The sequence below is a fragment of the Vombatus ursinus genome, unplaced genomic scaffold (genome assembly GCF_900497805.2).
Source record: "Vombatus ursinus unplaced genomic scaffold, bare-nosed wombat genome assembly UNPS02014833.1, whole genome shotgun sequence".
NCBI lineage: Eukaryota > Metazoa > Chordata > Mammalia > Diprotodontia > Vombatidae > Vombatus > Vombatus ursinus.
The window spans coordinates 3,269,112-3,283,423 of NW_020954611.1; the positions used below are offsets into that span (position 1 = coordinate 3,269,112).

At 34.1% G+C, this 14,312-nt stretch overlaps 1 protein-coding gene across 3 annotated transcripts in view; it reads left to right on the forward strand.

Moving 5' to 3' along the window:
- PLEKHA1 (pleckstrin homology domain containing A1) overlaps positions 1–14,312 on the forward strand; it is a 66,585-nt gene that overhangs the window by 17,069 nt on the left and 35,204 nt on the right. For all 3 annotated transcript variants that reach the window (XM_027839758.1, XM_027839759.1, XM_027839760.1), the window contains exons 2-3: positions 1,624–1,784; positions 7,776–7,832. In XM_027839758.1, coding sequence (XP_027695559.1) covers positions 1,644–1,784; positions 7,776–7,832 — 198 coding nt within the window. In that variant the 5' untranslated portion in view covers positions 1,624–1,643. The remainder of the gene's footprint in view (positions 1–1,623; positions 1,785–7,775; positions 7,833–14,312) is intronic.

Here is a 14,312-nt window from a genome sequence, read left to right on the forward strand (position 1 = left end):
ACAGGTAAAATATTTGAGTAGGCATTGAATCATAGAACTTTAGAGCTGAAAAAGAATGTAGAGATTATTTATTTTGTATTTTTGAGGTCTTAGTTGCAAAGCCTAGTTAGTTTATTTTTCTTTTTTCTTTAAGAACTTTTAAAAAAATTCTGAACCAAAACACAAATAAAATGAACATTTTGATGAAGTTAGAAAAGAAAGAAGGATTCTATATGAAAGTGTGAGTCTCTTTTATGTGCAGCTTGCTTTTCTTTTAAGGTATAGAATGAATTCAGTGTAACTTTCCAAATTGTTCTGATTGAATGTGCTTTCTTTTTGGCCTTCTCTTCTTTCCTTTGCGTTTAAAATGTTTTAGTGACCCTCCTGGTTAGTTTATTTGAAAACCAATCATCTGATTTTTAAACACTGGAAAAATACAGGGTTCGTTTTTAAATATTCTTAGGGAGTGATTGAAACTTAGAATAAGTTATAAAAGGGAGGTGCGACTGTACATAGCAGGATCACATCCAGCAATCTCATCTATGTGGAACCTAGCGGATAACTTGGAAGTAGGCCAAGAAAGGTCTCTGAGCAGTCAACATAAATTTTCTAGTAGAACCTAAAGCATATTCACTTTACTCAAATGAAAGACTCATTTAGGACCATATTTTTTCTTACTTTATACATAAGTCTAAAAAATTTGGTTATCTGATTTCCAGTCCTGTAGCATTTTTAAAGCAATAAATAAAATCTCTCTGAAAAGGCAGTGGGTTTATTTTTTATTTTTTCCAATTACATGTAAAGACAATTTTTAACATTATTAAAAAAAAATTTTGAGTTCCAAATTTTCTCCCTCACCTCTCCCCTCCCTAGGATGGTAAACAGTTTTGTATAGGTTATATATGTGCAGTGTTAGTCATATTGTGAAAGAAGAAATAGACCAAAAGTCTATGAAAAAAATAAAGCGAAAAATAGTATGCTTTGATCTTCATTCAGACTCCATCAGTTGTTTCTCTGGAGGTGGATAGCATTTTTCATCATGAGTCCTTTGGAATTGTCCTGGGTCACTGTATTGTTAAGAATAGCTAAGTCATTCACAGTTGATCATAGTACAATATTGCTGTAATGGTGTACAATATTCTTCTGGTCCTGCTTACTTCACTTTGTATCAATTCTTGTAAGGTTTTCTAGGTTTTTCTGAAATCAGCCTGCTTGTCATTTCTTATAACAAACTTCACAGAACAAATCCCCTTAATAAAAAGATTTATTTTGTAAAATTTGGACTCACTCAAAAGGCTGCACCTAAGGACTGAGACCTAGAAGGCCACATGTGGCCTTGAGGCCGCAGATTTCCCACCCCTGATCTAAACTATTCAGTAGTTTACCACTATGGGAAAAATTCGTTTTTGTTCCCTTCCCATGGGAGGACAGATTTGAATAATCAAGTCAGTCACAGAAAATGTAATCCATAGAATTGGAGATGTGGTCCATATCTCAAATGTCCTAGAGTTCTGATGTTTTCATGTACATTGAACATTAGTCTATTAAATAGTTTCTGCAACATGTTTCTAAGACCATTGAGGAAAAACTTTGTTTCATTTCTGGCCTTTTGTAGGAAGCTAATTCCTGGTTTTATTTTTCCAGTGTAATGTTCAAGCTCAGAAATGCCTTATGTGGATCGTCAGAATCGAATTTGTGGTTTCCTAGACATTGAAGAAAATGAGAATAGTGGGAAATTTCTGCGGAGGTACTTCATCCTGGATACCAGAGAAGATAGTCTGGTCTGGTACATGGATAATCCACAGGTTTGTAAAGTTCAAAGGAGAATCTTTTAAAGCAATTTGCAGATAAGCATTAAAACCCTCAGACTAATGCCATATGTGTCCATTAATTCTCCCTACTGCCACATTGTCTTTGTTGTGACATGATTGTGACCCTGGATTCTGGAAGGCTGCGCTAAGGGGTCCCAGGCTTTGGTGGCTCATCCCATACTGCAAACGCTTTTGTTCTGGGTCTTGTGACAGACTATACATCTGTTATGAGGCCTGGCTTGATGAAATTCAGAGTCTCTTCACCAGTGTGGCCGATGAGTTATGAAATTTTTGGCTGTAGAAATTCACAAAAGATCCACCTATAAAGTCATTAAAAAGGTTGTGAGATGTGACAGTGCATGGGGCTTTTGAAGTATTGAATGTCTTGCCAGGTATCCTAGCTATAATAAATAATAGCTAACTTTTATATGGCACCTTAAGGTTTGCAAAGCACTTTTACATATATTATTTCATTTGATTCTCACAAAAACTCTATGAGATGTGGGTGTTACTATTATCTTTATGTTATAGCTGAGGAAATTGAGGTTTAGAGTTTGTCATGTAGCCAGTAAGTATCTGAGGTAGGAATCAAACTCGAGTCTTCTTGATCCCATGTCATGTGCTCTGTCCACTGTGCTCTACCAAGTTTCTTGCCTTCATTTGCCTTCTTTGCATTAATATTTTGTTTCAGAATCAGGGGATGATTAAATGGAAGGATAACTATTTAAGACTTTTTGTCTTTTAGATGGTACTATTTTTCAAGCATGGTCTAAAATTTATATTGACCTTATAAAATGATTGTGATCTATTCACAAATCAGCCACTTAGATCATAATACTTATGAGCTTGCCCTTTCACGTTCTGATATGAGATTTATATCTTCATTGTAATAAGTTGTTAATATTAAATATTTTTATTGATGCCTTTTACTTTATTATGTTCATTTCTGATTATATTCCTCTTATCTTTTTTTTTTTTTGCTTTGCTAGGCAATGGGGTTAAGTAACTTGTCCAGGGCCACACAGCTAGTAAGTGTTAGGTGTCTGAGGCCGGATTTGAACTCAGGTCCTCCTGAATCCAGGGCCAGTGCTCTATCCACTGTGCCACCTAGCTGCCCTATATTCCTCTTATCTTCCCTTAGCAAGCAAACACATCCTTTTGACAAAGACTTAAAAAAGAAAGGGGAGGGGAGTTTAGCAGAAACAACCAACATATTACCCCTGTCCAATAGGGTATTCAGTATTCCACACCTGGGTACCCCAACTTCTGCAGTGAAGGAAGAAGGAAGGTATATTTTTTCAACTCTTCAGGTCTAAGCTTGGTTATTACAGTTACAGAGCACATAGCATCATTTAAAGGTTAAATTTTACTAACATTCAAATCATTCAGGCAAATTTTATAATATTAATTTGTAAGTTAAACACTTGAAATTATAGAATTTTAGATTTGGAAGAGATACTACTCCAGCTTCCTCACTTCAGAAATGAGGAGATTCGGGCTCAGGAGACTTGTCCAGTGTCAGCCTTCCAGGTCATGGTCAGGAGGCTAATAGAGTGGTACAGCCCAGGTCTTTCAAGGCTCTTTTTCAAAAGGGCTTTTTCTTCTCCTGTTTCTACTTCTGCTATTTTTCTTCTATGATTGTTCTTTCAGAAAAGGTGTCATTAAATAACCACATTTAGGGAGATGTTTTCACAGATCCCTAAAGATTATCTAATCTATAAACCTAATGTAGTAATCTTTTAAATATCTTCTCTGACAGTCATCAAACCTGGTTGAACACTTCCAGCAATAGGAATGCTCCAGTTTGTGGATGACTTTGACTTTGATTGTTAGAAACCTACCCCTCTGTAGCTTCCTACTGCCATTCTTTGTTCTGTCCCGAGGCACTGCTAAGAGCAGGGATAGTCCTTTTCAGGGCATGGCCTTTCAAACGTTTGAAGACCAAGTCTTTTGTTTTCCAGACTAAATCTCCCCAGTCACTTCAGCTTCTTACAGCATGATCTCCAGCCCTTCCTGCTTCTTGCTGATACGTTTTTGTTTTCAGTGCTCCTCTTAACATTTGGTGTCTAGAAATTAATGTAAAATGCCATATGGTTTTGGATTGATACAGAAGTACAGTCAACTGTTAGTTTCCTTATTCTGAACTCCATTTCTGTAGGAAGTACGTATAGCCTAAGATTTGAAGGCAGCCATATCACCCTTTTGGCTCTTATTGCAGTTAGCTACTGTTAAGTCAAGTTCCTCTAATCATGTTTGTGTTCTTGACTTCTTGAATCAAAATACGTAACTTAAATTTATCCCTTTTAAATTTTATTTTGTTTCAGCCTGTAGGTCTACTTTTTCAGAAGCTGAATCTTCTGTTATTCAGTAGTTCAGTTCATGTAGTTCAATAAATGTTTTTAAAGTGCTTACCATGTGCTAGGGAAGGTCCTGCTAGGTACTGGGGATATAAAAAGAAACACAGCAGTCCCTGACAGAAAGCTTGCTCTCTGTAACATTTTGTCGTTTGAAGGTTCAGTACATATACCTTCTATGTCTTCATCTAAGTCGTTGATAAAAATATTGAAAAGGACAAATCTAAGCACAGAGTCCCTATGAATATAACACTAGAGATTTTCCTTTTGGGTTGAAATTGATATAATAAGTGACATTCTTTGGGCATAGTTTTTCAGTTGGCTAAGAGCTATACTTTTATCTAACCAACTTTTGTACTTCTTGTTCGTAAGTATATTATGAGAAATTTTGTTAGGTGCCTTTCTGAAAGCAGTTATACACTGTTAATGGTGTTCCTTTGACGTATCAGTATGAATTAATTTAGTTTGGCCTAACTTTTTCTTAAATCCATACCGTCTCCTAGTGATCATTGCTTTCAATTATTTAATAATCTGTTCCAGGATTTTGCTAACATTTATGACTTTATCAGCATTTAGTGACAGAAAGATTTGTACTTTTGGCTGAATGTGAAAATGAAGGGATTTGAAAAATATAATTTTGATAAAATGTGGTAGAAACTTGCCATATGTTGTATGGCTTGTTTTGATATACCAGCTCATTCTTTTCTTCTCTATCGTGAGTTTTAAACAGAAATCTTTGCATTTGAACTTAACAATAACTGTGATGGTGATAAAAACTAGGGTTGTTTTTTTTTTTTTTTGCATTTCCTTCATCTCCTAGCAGCTTATATTTTCCCCATTCAACTTGACTATTTTAGTCTGTGATCCTTCATGGCATTCTGCGGTTTTTCATTTCTTTCTCATACACAAAAGCTTAGGGCACTATTTAATGTGTTAGAATAATAGCCTCTGAGAGATTTAAAAGCTAAACATTTTGGTATTGAAAAGCAACCAACATTTGGAAAGATCATTTTGTTTGTAGCTCAGACTTTTTAATATTTTAGTTAAGTATTCCAGGAATGAAAGGCAGAGAGGGTGGGTGGGAAGAACAAGATAAAAATCTTTGACTTTGAGACATAATAAATCATATATTTAAAGGGAATAAAATAAAAATGATAATTTAGTTTATATTTGGAAGATGTTTCTAATCTTCATTTTAAAAGTAGCTCATTTAAATGTTACTGTAAATAGGAATGAAAGCTAAGATAAAAATAGGGAAGGTAAGAAATAAAAATAGTATTCTCACAGATGAATAAATATACGTTTGAGAAGTAATAATAGCTGATATTCTGTAAACAGTACATCTTACAAAGGTCTTTATAGTTTTTTCATTTGATGTTGCCTGGGCTCCTCAAAATTAACATGTCTAAAACCAGATTCATCTCATGTTAGCTCCCCATCCTGTTAATGGCCTCACCATTTTTCTAGTCATCTGTGGGAATTAAATGATTATCTTCTTAACTAGTATGCTTGCCTTTGGTTTCCTTCTTTGATTTATCCTGTACTCTGTTGCCAGATTATTTGTTTTTTCTAGATCGTGGATCAATCACACGACTCCTCATGACTCTTCACTGGATCTTCATAGTCTGTAGAATAAAGGCCAGAGTACTTATGCTGACTTTTAAATTCTGCCAGAATTCAGCAATAGCTCACCTTTTCAGACTGATTGTCCTCTGCTTTTCCTTCATTGATCCTTTGTGCCTGCCATACTGAGAAACCGTCATTATTAAAAACATTCCCCAAGAGGTTCTTCCTTCTACATTCTTCCTGTCTTCCTAGGTCTGGTTCAAATGTCACCTCATTAATGAACCTTTAGTTCAAATGTCACTCTCATTACCACCACCCAGAAGTGATCCCTTTTTTGTAATATGTAGCACTTCATACCATCATTTTAGCTCTTAATGTATTCTGCTTTGTATTATAATATGTCTTATCTCCCTTACTAGAAAATAAGCACTGTGAGATCAGAAAGCATGTTTTTAATTCATATTTCATAATGCCATATTGATATTTATAAAATTTAATTCTAGTCATGTAATTTCTCTTGCTCAAAAATGTTTATTCATTCTTCATTGTTAGTTAAAATGTTAAGTTTGCTTCTTTTTCTACCTTGAGCATAATAGGCTTTTAGTAAACATTTGCTGAATGAATAGAAACAAATTAAGTTTAGTAGGGCTTATGATCTTTAATATAAAGCTCATTCATTAAGTTTTCAAGTTGGAAAACTGATCAGGTCAGGGGTGGTGGATATCTCTTGAGAAGTGTGTCGAGTATTGTAAGGAAGAATTAAAGGCCCCTTTTATTTTATTCTAAAAGTAGTTATTATCTATCTATCTGTCTATCTATCTATCTATCTGTCTATCTATCTATCTATCTATCTATGTGTACATAATGAAATGAAAAGCAGTAATTAAACATTTGAGCCAAATTTAATCAGAAGCTCACTGTTCAAGAAGCTATATAGAAAGTATGGAAAAGCTGTGTGAAATACTCTATCAGAATGAAATTTGTGGTCACTCGTTTAAGGTTTGAAATTTGAGAACATTCAGGAAAAAAGAATAGAAACAGGTTAAGTATGAAGGGATCAGTCAGTTGCTTTCTTTCTTTACTCCCTTTCTTTGGACAAGCTAGAGTTCTTTGTGCTTAAGCCAGACTGGACTAGTGATTATTTTTCAAATTAAAGACCTTTAGATTTTCCACCTTCAAGGAAGCCACCATTCATGTTTATTCATGTGCTTGGAATGCCTTTCCCTACTCCAATGTAATATTCTTCAGGAATCCTTTCTTTATTCTCATCCCTCTTCCCCATGAATATGTTTTTTCTTTTTTCCTAGTGTCCATAGGCCTTTTTAAGGTCTCTCATGGCATGTTATATTGACCTGTATGGTTATTTTGAAATTTTTCTTATCTCCCTGGTTAGATCTGTAAGTTTGTAGAGATGTTTACATATTGTTGAATTCTCCATAACACCTAGTACATATAATTTTTTTTTTAAGTTGAGTTGAGGTGAACTGAATCATAGAGCTCTGTATCTTGTCTTTATAGCATGAATCACAATGTATTGGCTAAAAATTGGTATCACTGGTTAGTTTTTTTAATAGCGTTGTACCATTCAAACAAAAATGAAAGTAGATTTTCAAACCCTAAATTTACGTTTGTTCTCACAAAAGAATATTAAGACTGTTTCCATTTTTGTCAGCAACATTTTGACTTGTATGTTTATAATTTTTTTCTGCTCATTGCATTTAGTACCAGCATATTGCATTATTTATAATTATACAACTTGGTGATTAGTTAGTGCTGCAGAAGAAATATTTCAACTTTTGGGTTATTTAAGAAAAGACTAACTTAAAGATAAAAAATAATGTCTTGTAGAGCACTTTTTATTAGAATTGTGTAAGGTTCTCTTATCATAATAATAGAGTGATAATCTTTAGGGCTTAATAAGAAAACATTTGAAGTGTTGTTGTAGTCAGAAAATGCTCAATCTTAACTTCCTCATTAATTTTGAGAGTATAAATGTGGAAAAATAGCATGAAAAATTTAGTATATGTGATATTTTATATTAATCATAATCCTTTTTGTCCCCTAGAACCTTCCTTCTGGATCCCCGCCTGTTGGAGCTATTAAACTCACCTACATTTCAAAGGTATTTATTTTCAAACATATCTTATCTAGTCCAATAAATAGAACAAACCACTATGTTTTTATTTTAACAGTATTGACAATAATAATAAGGCTCTAAGGCTTACTAAGAGAATTCAGATCCTACTGAAAGCAGAGCCTGATTATGGTTGAGAGGTTATTAATATCAATATAATTAGAGGTTTATGGGGCAAAATGAAATTATTTTATGGTGGGTAGGACAGATATAAAAATTGTCATTTTTGTGAGTCTCATGCAGAAATATCAAGGAAAAAGAACTTAGTTGTTTTCTATTGTCATGCTTTATAGTAAAGGCTTCTTTGAGTCTTAAGTTTTGTTTATGGTTATGGGTTTTTAAATTATTCCTGTCATTAGGTAGCTATGACCTTTTGAAATTATGTTGTTTATATATTTTACTTTGGTGAAAACATAGACCTTTTTTATATTATAAAAGATAGTTTTGCCCTACTTTATTACTCCTTTACATTTTTCCTTCTATTCATTTTCACTTCTTAAATTATTTTAATTTTTTAAAACTAGATTTATTATTGCCAAGGTGAATGCAATCCTATTTATTTCCACTATGTTTTAGGAACCATGATTCAGAGTTCAAGGGATCCTAGTCTTACATATTTTTAAATGAGAAGTTTTGTTTATATGTTTATATATATCTGTATGCATACATACATACATACATACATACATACATACATACATATCTCCTTAATAGAGAGTTACTTCAAAAATTGAACATTAGGGAGAAAGGTAGGAGGGAAAGAAAAGAAAACAAGCTAGCAGCTTAACACAGCAAAAGAGGCATATGTGAGCTATGGTCCTTTGAAATTCACCAGGCAGCTTTTTAATTTTACATTTTATTATTATCAATTTAAATATCAGTAAACTTGGACATTTGAATATACAAAGAATAACAGAAAGTGGATTGAATGTGAAGCTGTGAGCTTTTAATTATTGTTTTTTAAGTGTATTCAATTTAACATAGTTACAAAATTATCCTGCTTGTCTCTGTCCCCTTCTAAACTTTCTTCTCCTCTCTTCTGTGTTTTTTAAAATGTTTGATTGATGTTCTGCTTTTTTCCATCACTATCCACCTATCCCTTGTCCTAAGTCCACCCCTCAACCAATAAAAGCCCTTCCTTGTAACAAATAAGGATAGTCAAATAAAACAATTGTGCACACATTGGCTGTGTCTGACGGTATAGGTCTCATTCTGTACCTTTAGCCCATCACATCTCTGCCAAAAGGTATGCTTCCTTATCAGTTTCCTGAGGTCATGATTGATCATTACATGAATCAGATTCTTTCTGATGAATCATTACTCTTTCAAAGTTGTCTTACTTATCATTATGATAGTATCTGTAGATATCATTCTTCTAGTTCTGTTCACTTTATATTGCTTCAGTTTATACAAGTGTTCTCAGGTTTTTCTGAAACAATGGCTTTCATCAGTTTCTTTGGTGCAAAAATATTTCATTACATTTGTGCACCAGTATTTTTGTTAGCTATTCTCCAATTTATGTGCACCCATTTTGTTTCCTACCATACTTGCTGTCTGTCATCTTATATTTCTTCTGTTTCTCAGCTAAACTTGAAAAAGTCATCTACACTAGGTGTCTCCATTTCCTCTAGATTTATGAACTATCTGAAATCTTACTTCTTACTTCATTGATAGTTCAACTGGAACTGCTCTCTCCATAGTTGCCAGTGGTTTCTTAATTGCAAATCTAATGGGACCTTTTCCCTGCATTTATCACTCTTGACCACCTTCATCTCCTGGATACTTTGTCTTCTCTGGGTTTTCCTGACACAGCTTTCTCTTGGTTTTCCTTCTATCTGTTCTCTTTCTCCTTTGCTAGAGTTTCTTCCTCCATGCCGTGCCTATTAACTGGGCATATAACCCAGGGCTTTGTCTGGGGCCTTCTGTAATCTCTCATTTGCTGATCTCATCGGCTTTTATGGCTTCACTGATCTCTATACAAATGACTCCCAGGTCTATGTATCCTAAGTGCTAATTCCTCCTTCTCATCATCATAATAACTTTCATTTCAGCATTTCAAACTGAATGTGCTATAGACAAACACAGCATGTCCACAACACAACTCATTATGTCTTTGAATAGAGTCCTTTTCTGGACTTTCTGTTATAGTTGAGCATCACACTATCTTTCCAGTCACCCAGGTTGTCTGTCTTGGTGTCATCCTTGCCTCCTCTATCTTATTTATTCTACACATCCAATCAATTGCAGATATTTTATGCCTTTTGTAGTTATTTTAAATGGAATTTCTCTCTCATTCTTTTGCTATCAGTTTTTGTTCATAACATACAAAAATACTGACAATTTTTATGGATTTCTTATATGTTCTGACAGAACTACTGGTTTATCTTGATTAGTTTTTTCTTGGGTTTTCTAAGTAAAACATGGTAATTATCTGTAGATAGGGATAATTTTGCTTCTTCATAAATGCCTATTCCCTCAATTTCTTTTTCTTATTTTTATACCTAGCATTTCTTGTCTATGTCAACTGAAACATTCTTGTTTTACCCCTTAGTTGTACTGGTAAAGCTTCTAGTATTTTCTAGTTAATTACAAGTGATGCTAGTTAGTGTTTTAAAATAAATGCTTTTGCTCATAATAAGGAAAAAATTCTTTTATTACTCTATACTATTTTTTAAAAACATAAATGACTACTGCATTTTGTTAGACTTTGTTCATCTTTTTGTGTATATTTAACATGATTAATGATGCTAATTATTTTCCTAACGTTGATCCATCCTTGCATCCCTGATATAAATCTAACTAGGTCATAATAAATACTTTTTCATTTTATCACAGTAATCTCTACAAATACTCAAATGAGTATTTGATTTCACCAATTTGGAAAGCTCTCTTCTGACAGACGGATCTCAATGTATCCATGCCTGAATTTTATATAACTCTAGTCCTCCCATAGGTTTACCACTGGGGAGTGTTTGGGGATGGTCCACCTAATGTGCTAGTGGCTTTCCTTGCCTTCTCCTGGCATGTCATGTACTTCACTGCCCATAACTCCTTGCACCACTTGAACACACTCTCTTCGTAAAATATAGTTTCTTGATGATATCTTTTACTTCTGTACCCCTTTGAAGTTCGTCATTGGTTATATGTGGCATGTTGCTTATTCTCATGATAAGCCTTTTCACTGATACTAATTTTTAATTTCTTTGCAGACTATTTATAGCCCTTGTTCCTTTGATCTACAGCAATATTTGTACAATGTTGGGGTTAAAAAGATGGAACTTGGATTTTGTGGGAAGCTCTGGGGTCATTTAAGGAACTTTATAATTTCTTGAAGACAGTTATTTTTCCTTCTCTTGTTCAGCTCTGGGCCAAATTCATTATATATCTTTGTTTATGAAGATATGTTTGTTTATGTTTTTGCATATACGATGGGAAGAGTACTGGTTCTGATGCGGAGCATCTGGATTCACCTTTTGCCTCTGTGTGACTTGCGGCACGTCATGTAACTTTTCTGGTGGGGCTTCGTTTTCTTATCTGTAAAATGCCCTCTGAGATCCTTCAAACTCTAGATCTGTGAGCCTATGCAAAATTTGTACTGTCTGTGCTTCACTGATGGGCAGGCTATGTAAGTTGTCCATTCAAATACATCTTAATACAGTTTTCGTCCAGTTTGTCTTTGTTGTGTGAATAGTTAGGTCTTTTACTATCCAGAGGACGACTAGCAATCTCTTTCAGGAGACTTTACTGTCTTCTGAAGCTTGATCTGCTAACAGGTGCTTTCGATGAACCTCGCCGTCCACAGGAAGGAATCTCTTTTCAACTTGAGCTCTACAATGGATCTTCTCCATCAGTGATGAATACATGTCCTTGTTTTATGCTTCATCTGATAGTTATGATCAGGGGATCATTAAATGGGTTATTCCTGTTAGAGCTTTAAAGGAATTTTAAATGATTTTGTTGTTTGGATGAGAGTCACCTTGTCTTAATTTTGCAGAGCAGCATTTTGTTTTAGTGAATCAAATGCTTTTTCATAATCAACAAACAGTAACCAGAGTGAAATTTTATATTTGCTACATTTTTAATTCATTTAGTTCATTTGTGAAATGGTAAAGATGGTTCCTCATTGGATATTGTTTACAAAAGCAGACTTTCCTCCCTAATACTGTTATGTGGTAGCTTGGTAGTTATTGGTATTCTTCCTTGTGGTCACCTTTTCTTGCTGTTAATAAGGTTCAACATTTTTTCCATTCTTTTGGTACCCTCCCCTCCTTCAGTTATATTGTAAATCACTACCTCAATAAATGCTCACACTTGTGTCACTTCCTGCACAGATACAAATCTCCTCTATATATTCTTGGGCCATTCTGGCAGCTTTTCCCATCTTTGTTCTTCTTTCCCTGTGAGCACCACCTTTGGGACTGTGATGTTAGAGGCCAAGTATGGTAGTTTCACAGTCCTTGGAAACTGTTACAATAATTTTTACAAATCTTGCCCATTTTTCTTCTATTTGTTATCTTTCCATTTTCATCTTTAATTCCCTTTGGGAAGATTTTGCTTTGTTGGATGTCATGCCAAGCTTTCTTTAAACTGGTTTTCTCCTCTACTGCTTGTCTTGTAGTGTAGTAGAATTAAAATTTTTTATTAGTAATAGTTTATCATTCTCTTTCTCTGCTTTATCCTTAATTGGTTTGGGAATCAGAGCTATACTTGTCTCATTAAAGGAGTTTGCTATATCTTATTTCTATTTTTGACAGCAATTTATGTATCAGAGGGTTTAATTACTCTTTAACTGTTTGATAGGATTTCCTTATTAATTTATGTAATGTGTGATTTTTTTTTTAGTTCGTATCTGGCTTGTTCAGTTTCTTTTTTTGAGGTTGGGCTATTTGCCATCTGTTTTCTCTGCTGTTGATTTTGATATTTTATATAATATTCATTTTTTACATTCTTAAATTTTGCTATTTAGAAATAGTAGTTTCTGTTAATGTCCTTTGTTTCCTCTTTATTCATTGTAAACTTCTTGTCTTTTTTATTTTGCCACTTTGTTTTAATTTTTCTCTTTTAAAAAAATTTCACGTTAACTAATGGTTTATTAATTTTTAAACTTTTAAAATAAAAGTCTTTTATTTGGTATGTATTCCCAGTAGTCTTTTTGCCAGTTTTATCTTTCCTCTGATTTTCAAAATTTCATCTTTCATTCTTATTTTGAGATTGTTAATTTGTTGAGGAGGGTGTTGGTCCAGGAGAGGAGAGTAGAGGGCAATGATAACTGGGCAGATGGCTAGGTGACCTGTAGTGCTTGGCTTATTCTGGAGGTCTTTGAAATTTTCAGTTTAATTTTCCTTTATTACTTGGATGCAATGCCATTCTGGGCATATGTATTTAATATTGAAAGTCTTTCATTAATTGATAATGCTTTCCTGTTTCATTCTTGATGGTACTTGTTTTTTGTTATTGTTATTTAGTCATTTCAGTCATGTCTGACTCTTTGTGACCCCGTTTGGAGTTTTCTTGCCAAAGGTAGTAGAGTGATTTGCCATTTGCTTCTCCAGCTTATTTTAGAAATGAGAAAACTGAGGCAAACAGGGTTAAGTGAGTTGCCCAGGGTCTCAGAGCTGGTAAGTGTCTGTGGTCAGATTTGAACTCGGGTCTTCCTGACTCCAGACTCAGCACTCTATCCATTGTGCCACCTAGCTGCCTTGCGTGAAATCATGATTGCATTTGATGCGTTTTGCAGTTGACTGAAGAATAGTAAATTTTATTTAATCTCCTCGTTTTACTTCTTTATGTTCGAGTGTTGTATATAGAATATTGTTGGTTTCTCCTTTCCTAATTTCTCCTTTTCTAATCCATCCTGATACTTTGTTCCCTAATATGGACAAATTGAGTCCGTTAACATTTGAGATTATAATTGTTTAGTTTTTACTTTTTCCCATCAAGTTCAGGTATGTTACTTTTAAAAAATAAATCTATACTATGTTCTGATTGTTTTGCTTACAACAATCTGATCATAGTATCTTTTCTCAACTATAATCTTTTCTGTTACCCACCCTGACCAGATTACTACTTCTACTTTTTATTATGTTTTTTTTTTCTTCCCTCTCTTCCCCCTATTTCCTCTGCTCAAACAAGAATGTAATTCAGGAGACTGCTCATCTTTCCCAGCCCTCTGATCACTTAGTCTATTTGAATGACCCTTCTCTTTGGTACTCCACATTCTAAGAAATATTCCGTTCTTCCTTCTTCCTTTTTCTAGGTTATTCTAGTATCTGACCTTTGTCATGATACTCTAGTATCATGGCCTTTGTCCATTATATTTTCCCCTTGTTCTCTCAGTGATCTTCCTGGAAGGTGAGACTTCTTAAAGATAATATTTTTGTATTTTCCTTTGTTCAGAAAAGATGAGTGTGTGGTATGAATCTCATCATCCTTTTCCTGCTTGTTTGATTGAGTTTAGTTTATGTAGCT